The sequence below is a fragment of the Aquila chrysaetos genome, chromosome 24 (assembly GCF_900496995.4).
Source record: "Aquila chrysaetos chrysaetos chromosome 24, bAquChr1.4, whole genome shotgun sequence".
NCBI classification, from domain to species: domain Eukaryota; kingdom Metazoa; phylum Chordata; class Aves; order Accipitriformes; family Accipitridae; genus Aquila; species Aquila chrysaetos.
In genome coordinates, this window is record NC_044027.1 from 9,880,314 (window position 1) to 9,893,251 (window position 12,938).

General features: G+C 42.9%; 1 protein-coding gene across 2 annotated transcripts; it reads left to right on the plus strand.

Moving 5' to 3' along the window:
• The first annotated feature begins 207 nt into the window (after positions 1–207).
• NELFB (negative elongation factor complex member B) lies at positions 208–12,151 on the plus strand. 2 transcript variants are annotated; one of them, XM_029999832.2, is made up of 13 exons: positions 208–358; positions 592–755; positions 940–1,039; positions 1,762–1,992; positions 4,104–4,289; positions 5,675–5,787; positions 6,453–6,555; positions 7,520–7,615; positions 8,217–8,359; positions 9,323–9,429; positions 10,389–10,530; positions 11,353–11,461; positions 11,721–12,151. In XM_029999832.2, exons 1-13 carry the CDS (start codon positions 257–259, stop codon positions 11,856–11,858), a joined length of 1,734 nt encoding a protein of 577 aa, XP_029855692.1. In that variant the 5' UTR covers positions 208–256; the 3' UTR covers positions 11,859–12,151. The 2 variants fall into 2 exon arrangements, with proteins under 2 accessions (XP_029855692.1, XP_029855694.1); XM_029999834.2 differs by lacking the exon at positions 592–755 and having other exon boundaries at positions 244–358.
• Positions 12,152–12,938: the final 787 nt, after the last annotated feature.

Here is a 12,938-nt window from a genome sequence, read left to right on the forward strand (position 1 = left end):
CGCTCAGCCGGCAGCCGCGGCGCGCTCCCCGGCACGGCGGGTGCTGCGGCCCCGGTGCCGGGAGCCCGGGCGCCCCGCGGCGGTAGCGGCGGAACCCTTGTGCGGCGGAGCGGGTTCCGCGGGGCGGGGAAAAGCGGCGGACCGCGCTGGGCTGGGGGACCGGAGAGCGGGGCGGCCCGTGGAGCGCGGCGGGAGGGGGGGGGGGGGCGGGGCAGCTGTGGCGGGAGCGGGCCCGGCGGGGCCCGGCCAGGCCGCCATGTATGCGGGGCTGCAGGAGCTGGGGGTGGCCAACGGCGAGGACCTGAAGGAGACGCTGACCAACTGCACGGAGCCGCTGAAGGCCATCGAGCAGTTCCAGGTGAGGCGGGTCGCCGCGGAGGTGCGCGGGTGGCGGGGGCCGCCCGTGAGGGGCCGGGGCTGTGGGGTGGTGCGGAGCACGAGAAGGCCCGAAGTGGGGCCTGTGTTTTGTGGGGTTTTCCCCTCTTTTTATTCTTTAACCAGCGTGGCTTTAGCAGTCCCTGCTGTCGTCTGCTGGCTAGCGGAGCCGGCTAACCTCCCGCCTCCGTCCCTGTCCGGTGTTTGTGTCGGCAGACAGAAAATGGAGTGCTCCTGCCCTCGCTGCAGTCGGCCCTGCCCTTCCTGGACCTGCACGGCACCCCCCGGCTGGAGTTCCACCAGTCGGTTTTCGACGAGCTGAGGGAGAAGCTGCTGGAGAGGGTCTCTGCCATCGCTTTGGAAGGGAAAGTTGAGGAGAGGTTTGTGTGCAGTCTTGCTGGTTATTTGGAGTGAGCTGGGAATCTTGTGTGAAAACTAGAGTGGACGAGTGACTTCTGCAAAGGAGAGTTAGGTTGCTGGGGGATCAAGTTCCAGTGGCTTTGAGATGAGCCATCGTGGTCCTTTTCTGTAACATGGTAGTCTCTTGCTCTTACGTGTTTTCAGATACAAGAAGCTGGAAGATCTCCTAGAGAAGAGCTTTTCCCTGGTCAAGATGCCTTCCATACAGCCTGTGGTAATGTGTGTCATGAAGCACTTGCCCAAGGTAAAACCACTTTGCCGGTTGGCCTGTTCCATTACCTCTCTGTTGTATAGCTTCTCTTAGCTGTGCTGTCGGCTGGGCTGCCTGCTCCATCTGCAGACCTTCTGCAAGTTTGTCGTTCAGTGACTGAAGATTTACTACATTCCTGTATCTGGTAACAACTTAGTAGACTAATTCAAAAAATGTTTTACATTTTCATAATCAGATGAGACTATTTCCCTGTTTTTTTCAATACATGCATCTTCCTGAAAAGTAGTCAAGTCACTGATAGGTGGGTTTTTCCACAGCTGATTTAAAAATCTGTGACAAGTGGAAAATAATATTTGAAGAATGCAACTAAAAGTAGAAAGGAGTGAGATTCAGTTCTGTGAAACAAAGCCCTCTAGGAGTAGCCTTATTAAAAGCATCATATTGTATTTAAAGGTAATGGATCAAAAACTGCTACTAGAACTTTTATAAGTTACTGAGTTTTGAAACATCACCCCAAATCTTAGCATCGTAGATTTAAAGGAAGTCTTAAGTATCTTAGGACTGGCTTACTGTTACAGGGGTAGGGAAGGCAAAAGATGAGTCTGTGATACTGCCTGTTGTTTAATTGCTGTTGTGTAAATTACCAGACTGCCTGAGATTATGATTTAGACATCTTCTGTAGTCAGTTACTTGTTACTCGGACAGTCAGCCAGGTAAGCTGCTCTGCACTTCGGTAACTGCTTTGTTGATCACAGGTCCCTGAAAAGAAGCTGAAGTTAGTAATGGCTGATAAGGATTTATATAAAGCATGTGCAGTGGAGGTGAAGCGCCAGATTTGGCAGGATAACCAGGCTCTGTTTGGTGATGAGGTATCTCCACTGCTGAAGCAATATATACTGGAGAAAGAAAATACTCTCTTCAGCAATGATATTTCTGTCTTGCACAATTTCTTCAGTCCGTCTCCCAAAACAAGACGTCAAGGAGAGGTAAGGACAAGGAAACCTCTTACAACATGCTTGTGAATGGAATTCATCAGCTTTCAGTCAACCTCATCAAATAACAGAACGTCCATTTCACCCACCCAACTTCACTACTAAAGTTGTTTGGCTAGACAAGGTATTTGTAAGAACTACCAGGCTGTTTTCTCCTACATAGCTTGATGAAAGCAGCAGGAATTATTTTAATAGTTACTCAGTGCTGTGTAATAATTGATTAATGTTCTAAACTGTTTATAAGCTTTTAAAAAAAATAGCAAGGCCAAATTTTTTCCTTTATTGCTCAGTCTGGCTTTAATACCCCTCATCTGTTCTGAAGGATGAGTGTCTATCAAATCAGTTTGAATATCTTAAATTTCTTTTCTTGGGACTTTTTTTTTTTAGCAGGACATAGTCTAAAAAAGCTTTGGGTTTTTTTCCTTTTTTTTTTTTTTTTTTTTTTTTTTGAAAATGGAAAAGGACATTGAAAGTTGTACCTAAGCTGGCATTCAGAAAAGTTGCTCTTTGAATGGAATTACATGAAGTGGCTGAGCTGATCCAACACTCAGGCACAGGAAGGGCAGGTGCTGCTCCTCCCCTCCCTCCCTGTAGCTCTGGAGATTATCAGACCCTTCCATGAGCTGATTCAGCTCAGTAATTGCTACAGAAACTCTGGCAAATAAAACCAGTAAGTAGTTTTCCAAGATAGTGAGCTGGATCTGCTCAAAGAAGAGATCAGCTGGCACCAAAGCCATTGCAAGGAGATGGGCTGAATCACACAGGCAGGCTTGATGTGGGAGGGAACAGTGGCATAGGCGTTGGGAGGAGTGGGTCTCTCCTCTTCTTGGCAACAGCAAGCCGTTACAGTGGTTCAGCTATAATGTGTCGCTTTACCTCAGGGGGCATTTTCTCCAAAAGGGAAATATCAGAGTTCCTGTAAGGACCTTGCTATCAAGAATGCTAAGGAATTGCAGTGATAAGGCAATATAAAGCTTTAATTTCAGGGAGGGTAGCACTTCTGCTACATGGGGTGTTTGGTTTGGGTCTGTTTTGCTTTCAAAAGCCCATTTAGTGTAAGTGCTCTGGTGCAATTTACCTCAAGTTTACACTGCGGACTTGTGGTTTAACCCTGGCCAGCAACTAGGCACCACACATCTGCTTGCTAACTTCCCCCTGGTGGGATAGGTGGGAGAATTGGAAGGGTAAAAGAAAGAAACTCGTGGTTTGGGATAAAAACAGTTTAATAATTAAAAAGAAATGTAAAGAAAAAATCTGTAAGGAGAAAAAGCAACAAAGAGAGAGGAAAATAAAACCCAAGAAAAACAAGTGATGCAAATGAAACAATTGCTCACCACCAACCAACCAATGCCCAGCCAGTCCCCAAGTAGCGGGCTCCCCCACCAGCCTCCATTCCCAGTTTTATTTCCGAGCACAACACCTTATGGTCTGGAATATACCTTTGGTCAGTTGGGGTCAGCTGTTCCGGCTGCGTCCCCTCGCCACTTCGTGTGCACCTCCAAACTACTTGCTGGCGGGGCAGTGTGAGGAGCCCTTCATACTATGGTAAGCACTGCTCAGCAGTAACTAAAACATCAGTGTATTATCAACACTGTTTTCCGCACAAGTCCAAAACAGCCCCATACAAACTGCTGTGAAGAAATTCAACTCTGTCCCAGCCAAAACCAGTAGAAGACTTGACCTTCATTCTCATGCCTGTAGCCTGAAGGTAGATAGAAATACAAAAAGACTTCCAAAGAAAAGTGAGTTTTGTTCATGTTGCAGTAATTGTAAATTATATTCATCAATAACAGGTACTGCTTCTTACTTGCTTTACATAGCTGAGCACCTGATTTTACAAATGCTTTCATTTCATTTTGCAAGAGTGCCTTTTCTGGACATTCTTCATTCTTTCATTATGGCTATGAAAGATTTGGTAAACATCTGTTGAACAAACGCTCTTGGAAATCTTGGTATAAATAGTTCCTTTTGAGGAACTCACGTCAATGCGGATGTTTCAATCTTGATAAATCATGTAAAAGAATTAATTTACATTTTGTGTGTGTGTGTGTGAAATAACACTCTCTCTTGGTACTGAGTGCACATTTTTTCCATTTTGAGTTTAGGTGGTTCAGAAGCTGACCCAGATGATTGGGAAGAACGTGAAGCTCTATGATATGGTGTTGCAGTTTCTGAGAACCTTGTTCCTTCGGACAAGGAATGTTCATTACTGCACGCTACGGGCAGAGCTCCTGATGTCGCTGCATGACCTGGAAATCAGTGAAATCTGCACCGTTGACCCCTGTCATAAGGTATTAATCATGTGGGACAGATAGGAGTATTACTGCAGAATTTTCTGTTTCGCCCACTCCTGTGCATACCTGCTGCCCTGCAGGACTTCAGCCCAGAGAAGATGACTCCTCTCTGTGAAGAGAGTTCAGACCTTGAACCCAAAAGTCATCTTATATTCCTTGGAACCTCAGGTGAAAATTTCATCTTGGTTAACCAGCAGCTTGCTTTCATTTCATAACCCATAAATCATTCAAATTTATGGTACTTATGCAGTGTTAAAAACGTCTAATCTGACCTATGAGGATGCTGCAAAAAAATAATCAAAAACATTAGCTAGCCCCAGGTTCTTAATCAAATCTTGCTTCCCTCCGTCCTGTTGCGCCTGGTGTGATATACTCCATCTGTCAGTAAACTGTGTGTGTAACATTAAATACTTTGGATCTTGAATTATAAGAAAACATTAAAATATTGGGGGGTGACAGATGTGTTGTTAAAGTCACACCAGGATCTTCTTACTGGTCCTTTGTGGTCAGCATCACTCTGATCTAGAACAAAGCTTTTTCTCTTAAGTAGTTTTGCTAAGTTTTATGTGTATTCAGCTTATAGAGAGTATGTTCTAGAGTGACGATGTTACTGCATGTTTTTTAACATCTTCTGATCAAGAGTCCCAAAATCAGTATACAGACAGTGACTGAATAAAAAAGGGCAATTCTTGTTCAAGCCACACATCATTTTCAGCAACCTCATTTTGCCACTACAAAATGCAGTGACTGCTGCTAGGAAAGGAAGCCACAATGAAGGCATTTCAGAAAATTCAGCAACTTGTTCTTTTTTGACAGCTGAAATACTGGGGGAAAATACATGTTGTTTTCTGAAAGAGGAAAAAAGCCCTTAATGTTAGGTCAGGTAAAACATTTCACTTAACTGTCTCTTTCCATTTTGATAATACAACTCTAAAGCAGAAGCACCTCCACTGTTAATATCCCCTTCTTAGAGGGTGGGAGTGGTATTGCAATGGCTAAAATATCCCATATTATTATTGCTAAGTGATGCTCCTCCTTTGTCAGCCTCCTACTTGTGTAAATCCACATTGATCACTTGTGCTGGGCAGCGGTATGTTTTATACATGCCTCTTCCTTAACTGCCAGGGAATGCCTTTCCTGGGAGGGGAGAAAGTGACACCAGGTTAACTTGCATTGGTATCTCTGACTTCCTTTTGGAATGTTGGTATTTCTGACCTCCTTGGTATTTGTAGCCAGCTTGCTACCATACCTAAATATATTAACAAAATGTTATAATTCCACATATTTGGAGGTTATTTGAGCCTGTTTTCTCTGACATTGTCTATTTTATTGCTGGTTTACAGTTGCTGTGGTTCATAAAGCTTTCTCCTTTTTTATAACAGTTCACCTGGTGCCTTGATGCTTGCATTCGGGAGAAGTTTGTGGACAACAAGAGAGCTCGGGAATTGCAAGGGTTTCTGGATGGAGTGAAGAAAGGACAAGAACAAGTGTTGGGGTAAGTCACTTGGGCTGTTTATTGAGAAACTGAAAATGGGTTCCTGGCAATCGCAACATCTGACAGATATTGTAGGTGTTAATTCTTCCCTAGAGCCAGCTAACAGCCAGTAGCTCTTCTGTGTGGTCAAATCCAGTACATCCGTGAGCTTTAATGCGCTAGGGCATAGCCAGACGTGTTCTGATGATGTAGCTTGTACCGCTTAAATTACCACCCTTGCATCTCCCTTGTGGCCTGGTAACTGACTATGGGAGATCTGCTTGATTTCAGTGCAGAAGACCTTTAGTAATTGTTTCAGATAACAGGCTCTTTCAAGTCAAAGAAATAACATTCATGGTGTTTTTACAAGGCAGGAGAAGGTTCATCAGGTGGACAAAAGACAGAAATTCAGGTTTTACATTATCGTAGTAAGGGTATTGTTACAGTACTTGTCCTGTGTCTACCTCTCTTCTTGAAACATAGCAGTGTGTATGTGCTTATAAAAATACAGTGTACACATGTACACACTACTTTGATGTTACATCTGATAGTTGACAGGGTTACAACAAAGAATATGCTCAAACATCTTACTCTAGTGAAACACACTGGTGTCCTACAGCTGGATATGGAACTGTACAGTAGGGTTGTTTGTTACGTATGACATGTATTTGATTTTTACTTCTCAGGGACTTATCAATGATCTTGTGTGATCCCTTTGCCATTAACACCTTAGCCTTGAGTACCATAAGGCACCTGCAAGACCTGGTTGGGCAGGACACCTTACCCAGGGTGAGTGTCGCAGCTTGTGTACCTAATCTGAACTATAGTCTTAATTGAATAGCATTCATCAGCAAAGGGCTGGCACTGTAGAAGAAGTACAGTTAAGTTCTCAAATGCATGTGTAAATTGAAATAAGTGAAACGTGATACTACCTATCCATTTGTAGCACATATCTTAGAGCTCTGCAGGAGCACTGTTTGGAGACAGGCATTTCGGAGCTCTCCGAATTGACAATGAATTGTCTGCATGGCTCATTCTATCCTAACAGCTATGCATATATAAAATCATATATAGAATATATGCCTCCCTGCTTTGTCCTTTCATCAGTTTGCCTAACAGCAGCAGCCTTTTTTCCCTGCCACGGTAAATGCGATGGATTTGTTTACATTGTTCTGGTCTGTTGGCTGCAATATAATAGTTCCTGCAAGCAGTGTCTGCAGGAGGTGCTTAAATGTTAAAGGAGGGTAGCCTTGCAGGTGTCTGAACAGTGTGAGGCATTTGCTGGTTTTAACCCTGAGTAGTTAAATTTTATTGTTGGATTGAGTTAATTCTTCATTACAGTTTCAGACTGAAAGTTATTTTGGTTTCAGGGCATAATATAAACAAAAAACCATTTTCATTCTTACACACGCTTTCTCTTTCTTACTTCTGCTGAGATGACTTGATTTGTCCTGTCACACATTATATTTCAGTATACTAATTTGGCTGGACACATTTAAAAATGATGTCGTGATCAGATCGGCTGCATACTTCTTGGTGCATTATAAAACGTTACAAAAAACTGCAAACTCTCAGGTGTGTCTGTTATCTGATTCCCATTTGAGGAATCATTTGTCAATTAAATCGGAGAACTGAATGCCTCCAGCAGTCCAGGAGAGTTTTGAAAGTAAATCACTACTTCCAAATAAGTATCTATATGTGCAACTTCTGGAAGATCAAAATAGCTGTTTTTCTCCTCCCCTTAAAATTCGAGGAAAGCCCAGATCTGCTGCTGCTCCTTAGGATGCTGTCTTTGGGACAGGGGGCCTGGGACATGATTGACAGTCAAGTCTTCAAGGAACCAAAAATGGTGAGCCATTTTGATGTTTAGAATTTAACATATTTAATTAAACAAACTTAGACTTGTTTATTATTTTATTGCATCCCTGATTTAACCTTCACTCTGCATACCTCTCATCATAGCTTTCTTAGAAAAACATGTAAGTGGTCACAGAGCAGCAGCTCAAATGGACATGCTGTAAGCTTCGTTTACCTCTTTTTTTATTTACGTGAATGCCTGGCCCTTACTGCTTTAAAATCAGACTGTACCTCTATTAAATTCTGCACTGGTTGCTCATTGTTCCTGGGAACTTCTACACAGCTGGAATTGTGGAATTGGAAAAGGTCTCTCAGAAGAAATGCTATGAAATTGTCAAAAGAAAGAATTTGAGCAGGAGTATTTCTGTAGATGAGGTGAAGTACAGTTTTCTTAATTACCAGTGGAACATGGGGAAGTGAATTATTCAAGAATTTTGACTGGAACTGGATGTCTGAAAGCTTGTTTTCCTAAGCGTAGGATGGGGCTCGTAATACTGCCTCACTATTTGTTACAGCACTCTAGGACCATTAGGTGGCATGAATTGATTGATGAAAGCATTGTTCTTTTTCCTCTGTTCTTCCATCCCTCTAAGGAAGCTGAGTTGATCACGAAGTTCTTACCTATGCTGATGTCTTTTGTGGTGGATGACCACACATTCAATGTGGATCAGAAACTGCCCTCAGAGGAGAAGGGGCCAATTCCCTACCCCAGCACCATTCCTGAAGCTTTCACCAAGTATGTAATCTGCCTTACCACCTTTGAACCAGTCTTGTTACCAAAGTAAAACATCAAGGAGCCAGCCAACACTGACAGGAAAAAACACTGTATGTGTTAAAATGAAGACTTTCTTGGAGTAAGACTTAGTCCTGGTTAATCAAGCCAGAACTGTTCCTTTAGCAGAACAGGTTTCCACCATGATTCCTCAAATACAATTTATAGACAAAAAATAATATTTCTTTTAATGACCAATCTTTTGGCAGATTGAATATGGAAGTATTTGGTATTACTGCTTTAAATATGCTGCTTGTGTACCTTCCCAAGCAGTGAATGATGAGTGTTTGAGTGATACTCGGGTGCAGCTGGACAAGTGCCCATGCCTGGTTCTGAAGAGTGCTATTGTAAATCGTAAAGTTGGCATTTTTGTTACACAGACACTCATTCTCTGTTCATAATCTATCACTTCAGGGACATCCAAAAGATAAATAAAACCACTATGTGCTATGTTGTATTCAGATCTTGCACTAATTTCCAGCACAATTCTTGTCTGTGTGCCAGAATCTGGAGTACCGTATCCTGGTAGTTGTACTCTCCTCTATGACAGTGTTGATATTTGATGTTTGGGAAACTAAACCAAAACAGTATTGGACTTTGTATCATTTTGAGTATTTGGCCTTCTAAAACCTGTTTTGAATGAGCACTTTTATCATTAATACTATTATAAATGTTCACAATCAAATCCAACTGATTGTGAGACAGTGCAATGTTTGCTGAATGGTAAATTTTTCTGGACAATGGTAACGAACATAGTGATGATCATCTACTCAATCACTGAGTAGCTGCTCTTCAGTGGGTTTGAAGTTAGCCACTGCTGTAACTGCTTGATTGCTATCCAATGGTATTTTAAACCCTCTTTAAAAAAAAAAAAAAAAAATCTGTTCTAGCTTTATCAATTAAGAAACTTTGCTTCTGCCATAACAGATTCTTGCAGGAGAACAGAATAGCTTGTGAGATTGGGCTGTATTACATTCTTCACATCACTAAACAGAGGAACAAGAATGCTTTCCTTAGGCTCCTGCCAGCACTGGGTAAGTTTTTGTCTTGTCTTCTATTCTACAGCTGTTTGCCTTGTACTGGACACCTAGGAGGCAAGTAAACCTGGAGTGAAAGTGATTTCAGAGTCAAAGATGTAATGTTCTGCCTTTGGCTGTTCTGGTGGCTTAGTTGTAAGGCCCTGCAGAAGTGTTTGTTTTTGTCTGCAATTAGGATACTTTTCTGCTGATCCAAGAATTTAGGTAGAGTGGCTGAAGGTCAGTAGTTCCTTAGATCGAAGTCTGTATTAACAATGACATTAGCTGAGAACTGTTTTGAATGAATCTGAAAGATGAAAGAGCAGGTGGCTTAGTTCTGCCGCTGCTCATAGTAATTGCAGGTGGCCAGAAGTTCTTGGGACTTGGCTTTGTGTGGTAAAAAAAACCGTTACAAAACAGGACCGAACACAGCCTTAAATTTTTTCCTGGGATTACCTTTCTCACTGACTTCTCTGGGGTAAGTTGCATGAGAGCTCTGAAGCAATCTTAGGAATTGCAGCTCCCAGTAATTGTGGCAGGGGTTCATTTCCCACTCCCTCACCCCAGCTCTGGTGTTCTTTGAACCCTTTGCTGAACTGTCAGATCATTTACATGGGTGAATTTTCCACTGGTAAGTGATTTGTATCTGCTCACTACGGGGTCTTAGGAGTACAAGGAGGTGGATGTGGCCATGAACAGAGGATGGTGGAGGGAGAAGGATAGCAGGGGACTTTGTGATTTTGGCAGGAGCAAACTACTCTGTGACTTCAGCCGTGGTGGACACATGGGCTTTCTACATATTCTTCTCACCCCTCTGCTCCTAATCTTTTATGTCTGAAAGATCAAAGCCACATGCCTGGGCTACCTGTTTTAAAAGGAAATCTTACTGCAAAGTTTTCAGCAGGAACATCTGCTGTGTAGTGAGGTTTTGGCACATCCTTGTCAGTCTCAGTCTCTTTCCTTTTCATGTTGTATAGTTGAGACATTCAGTGACTTGGCCTTCAGTGATATTTTTCTGCATCTGCTTACTGGTAACCTCACGCTGCTGGGTGATGAATTTGCACTCGAGGAGTTCTGCACCAGTCTCTTTGATGGCTTCTTTCTCACTGCCTGCTCAAGGTAAATGTGATTTTCCTTAGGGGAAAGTGAGGAAAGTGAGTGTACAGGATACCTGAGAGAGGTTATACTGCTTTGAACTGTAATTTAATAGTACAGCAAACTTTTCACATATAGTGGAAATATTAGCCTGATGCTGTTTTTCTTTAAGGCTTATATTTTGTAATCAAGTTTTTATCAGCAAAATTGTTGGTTATGAACTATTACCTAAACTATAATTCATTATTCATAAGTTGGAGTTGCAAAAGACAATATCCTTCATGCTTTGCAGTAGCTCTGAACATGAAGAGCTAACTTCAGCTCTTTGCAGTATCAGCTGCATGCAGAAAATCTGTTGTATCTGTTAATTCTGTTAAGTCAGTGTGGTTCAACTGATGGCCTGCAGACCAGATCTAGCCTCCAGGAGGCTTCCCCAAAAGTGACTAGAACTGCTGTTCAGGCATAGCAGCATGTGCCGCTGCTGTTACCACTTCCTCCACACATACAGAGAGACAAACATCCTCTTGCATGTGCATATGGCCTGTCCAACAGAGACCAGCTGCTGCCACGTGCTACAGTTTGTGCTTAAAATCTCCCCCTCCTTCCTCATAGTTGCTACAGTTAGTCCATTCCTGTTGAATAATTACATGAATTGCTTGAAAGGCTTAAGGCAGGGTTAGCACTTTGCAGCACACAGGTATAGTTCTCAGGTGTTTTGGAAAATTACAACAAAGCTGCCAGTCTGTGGGTGTGTGAATTATTCTGGTACTGTTGCTGTAGCTTTCTTGTTCTCAAGATGGTGTTTGTTTATATCAGTTACTCTGCTTCAAAAATTACTTTTTGCAGAAAGGAGAACGTACACAGACATGTGCTAAGACTGCTGCTTCATCTGCATCACAAAGTGGCGCCTGCCAAATTAGAGTCTCTCCAGAAGGCTTTGGAACCCACCAAGCAGGTAAGAAGGGAGGCAGGAGAGAGGGAAAATCAATTGCAAATGAAAGCATCTGCCTTTCCAGACGTTGCTTAATGGAACATGAGCTCTACTTTCCAAGTGTACCAAGTTGTGTCTGAAGTTAACCTTGTAACTTCCTCTTTCTGTGTTGGTTTGTATAAAAAAACACACAGGGTAATTGCATACTTAGCGTTCTAGCTAGTAGCAGCTAGAATGAAGTATGACACTTCTGTTTTTCCCCTCCCTAATTCTCATTCTGCAGAGTGGGGAAGCTGTGAAGGAGCTTTATAACCAACTCACTGAGAAACTGGAGCTTCGCAAGCCAAGTCCAGCTGAAGTGACTGAGACTCCCTCCATGGAACTGCCCTTGCCCACTGTGCCCACACCAGCCTCGCGCTGAGCTATGCCTGTAGTGCAAGAGTGAGACAGGAGAAGAACTAACCTAGTGCTCTGCAGCGTGAAGGCACTGTACTGCCTTTCAAGTGTCTCTGCCTACAGGGTGGAAACAAAAAAAAGCCACTGAAGCTCTTTCAGGAAACACTGCAGTTTACCCAACTCACTGGCTTTTGCTGGTTAGAAAACTCTGCAGTGCATTGCAAAGGTTTACTTTTCTTAAAGATAGCTGAGTGTCTTGTAGATCCACTTAAAATTTGACTGTACATTTTTTTTCAAAAAGAAAATGCGTATTTTTAAGCTTGGCATCTTGTATTTTTAAACTCTACCTTAAGAACTGATCAATGAGTGTTTAACTCTGTTGTGGTTGAGCAGATAGTGTGAACTCCTGAAGGCTAACCATTGCTTTCTTTGGCTGCTAGTTTGGGTCTTTGGAGATGATGCTAAAGAGAAGGAAGTGTCAGAGGAGATAAGCTCCCCTGATACAATTTTCCATTTGAGGTTCTTGCTCTTTTGGTATGTGGTAAGACGTGCTGCATTAGTCAGAGATGTCCACCACTGTCACTAGACCAAGAAGCAGTCAACAGCCATCTTCTCAGCTAGGCTCATACAAAGAAGGCCAGAAATTGAATCATTCTCTCCCCTTTTCTCTGCACTTTTCTCCAAAAGAGTAGCTTGAAACGAGTCCTGGAGCCAGTGAAAAAAACCAAGACTAGCGTATTCCCCAATGACAATAGGGTTTGAGTGTAGGTGGAGTGAAATTCTGTCTTTGAAAAAATAGCCTGTTCTTCATGGCTTATTTGTCACTGTCTGTACTATTACAGTTAATGCCTGTTCTGCTTTTATTGCCGCCTCAGTGTAAGCCTCAGGTAGAGTGTGCAGGAAGATGGGCATGGGTGAAGAATGAGTTGTGTGAGTTTACAACAGACTACACTGATTTCAGCAGGTACAATATGCCTGAAAAGAATCTTGCCAGTCCCCTGTAAGCAGAGAGCTGCCTACATGAATTAGTCTGAATCTCAGAGTAATTCAGGTAGGAAGGCACCTCTGAGGGTCTGTGGTCCTCCCCCTGACTCAGAGCAGGACC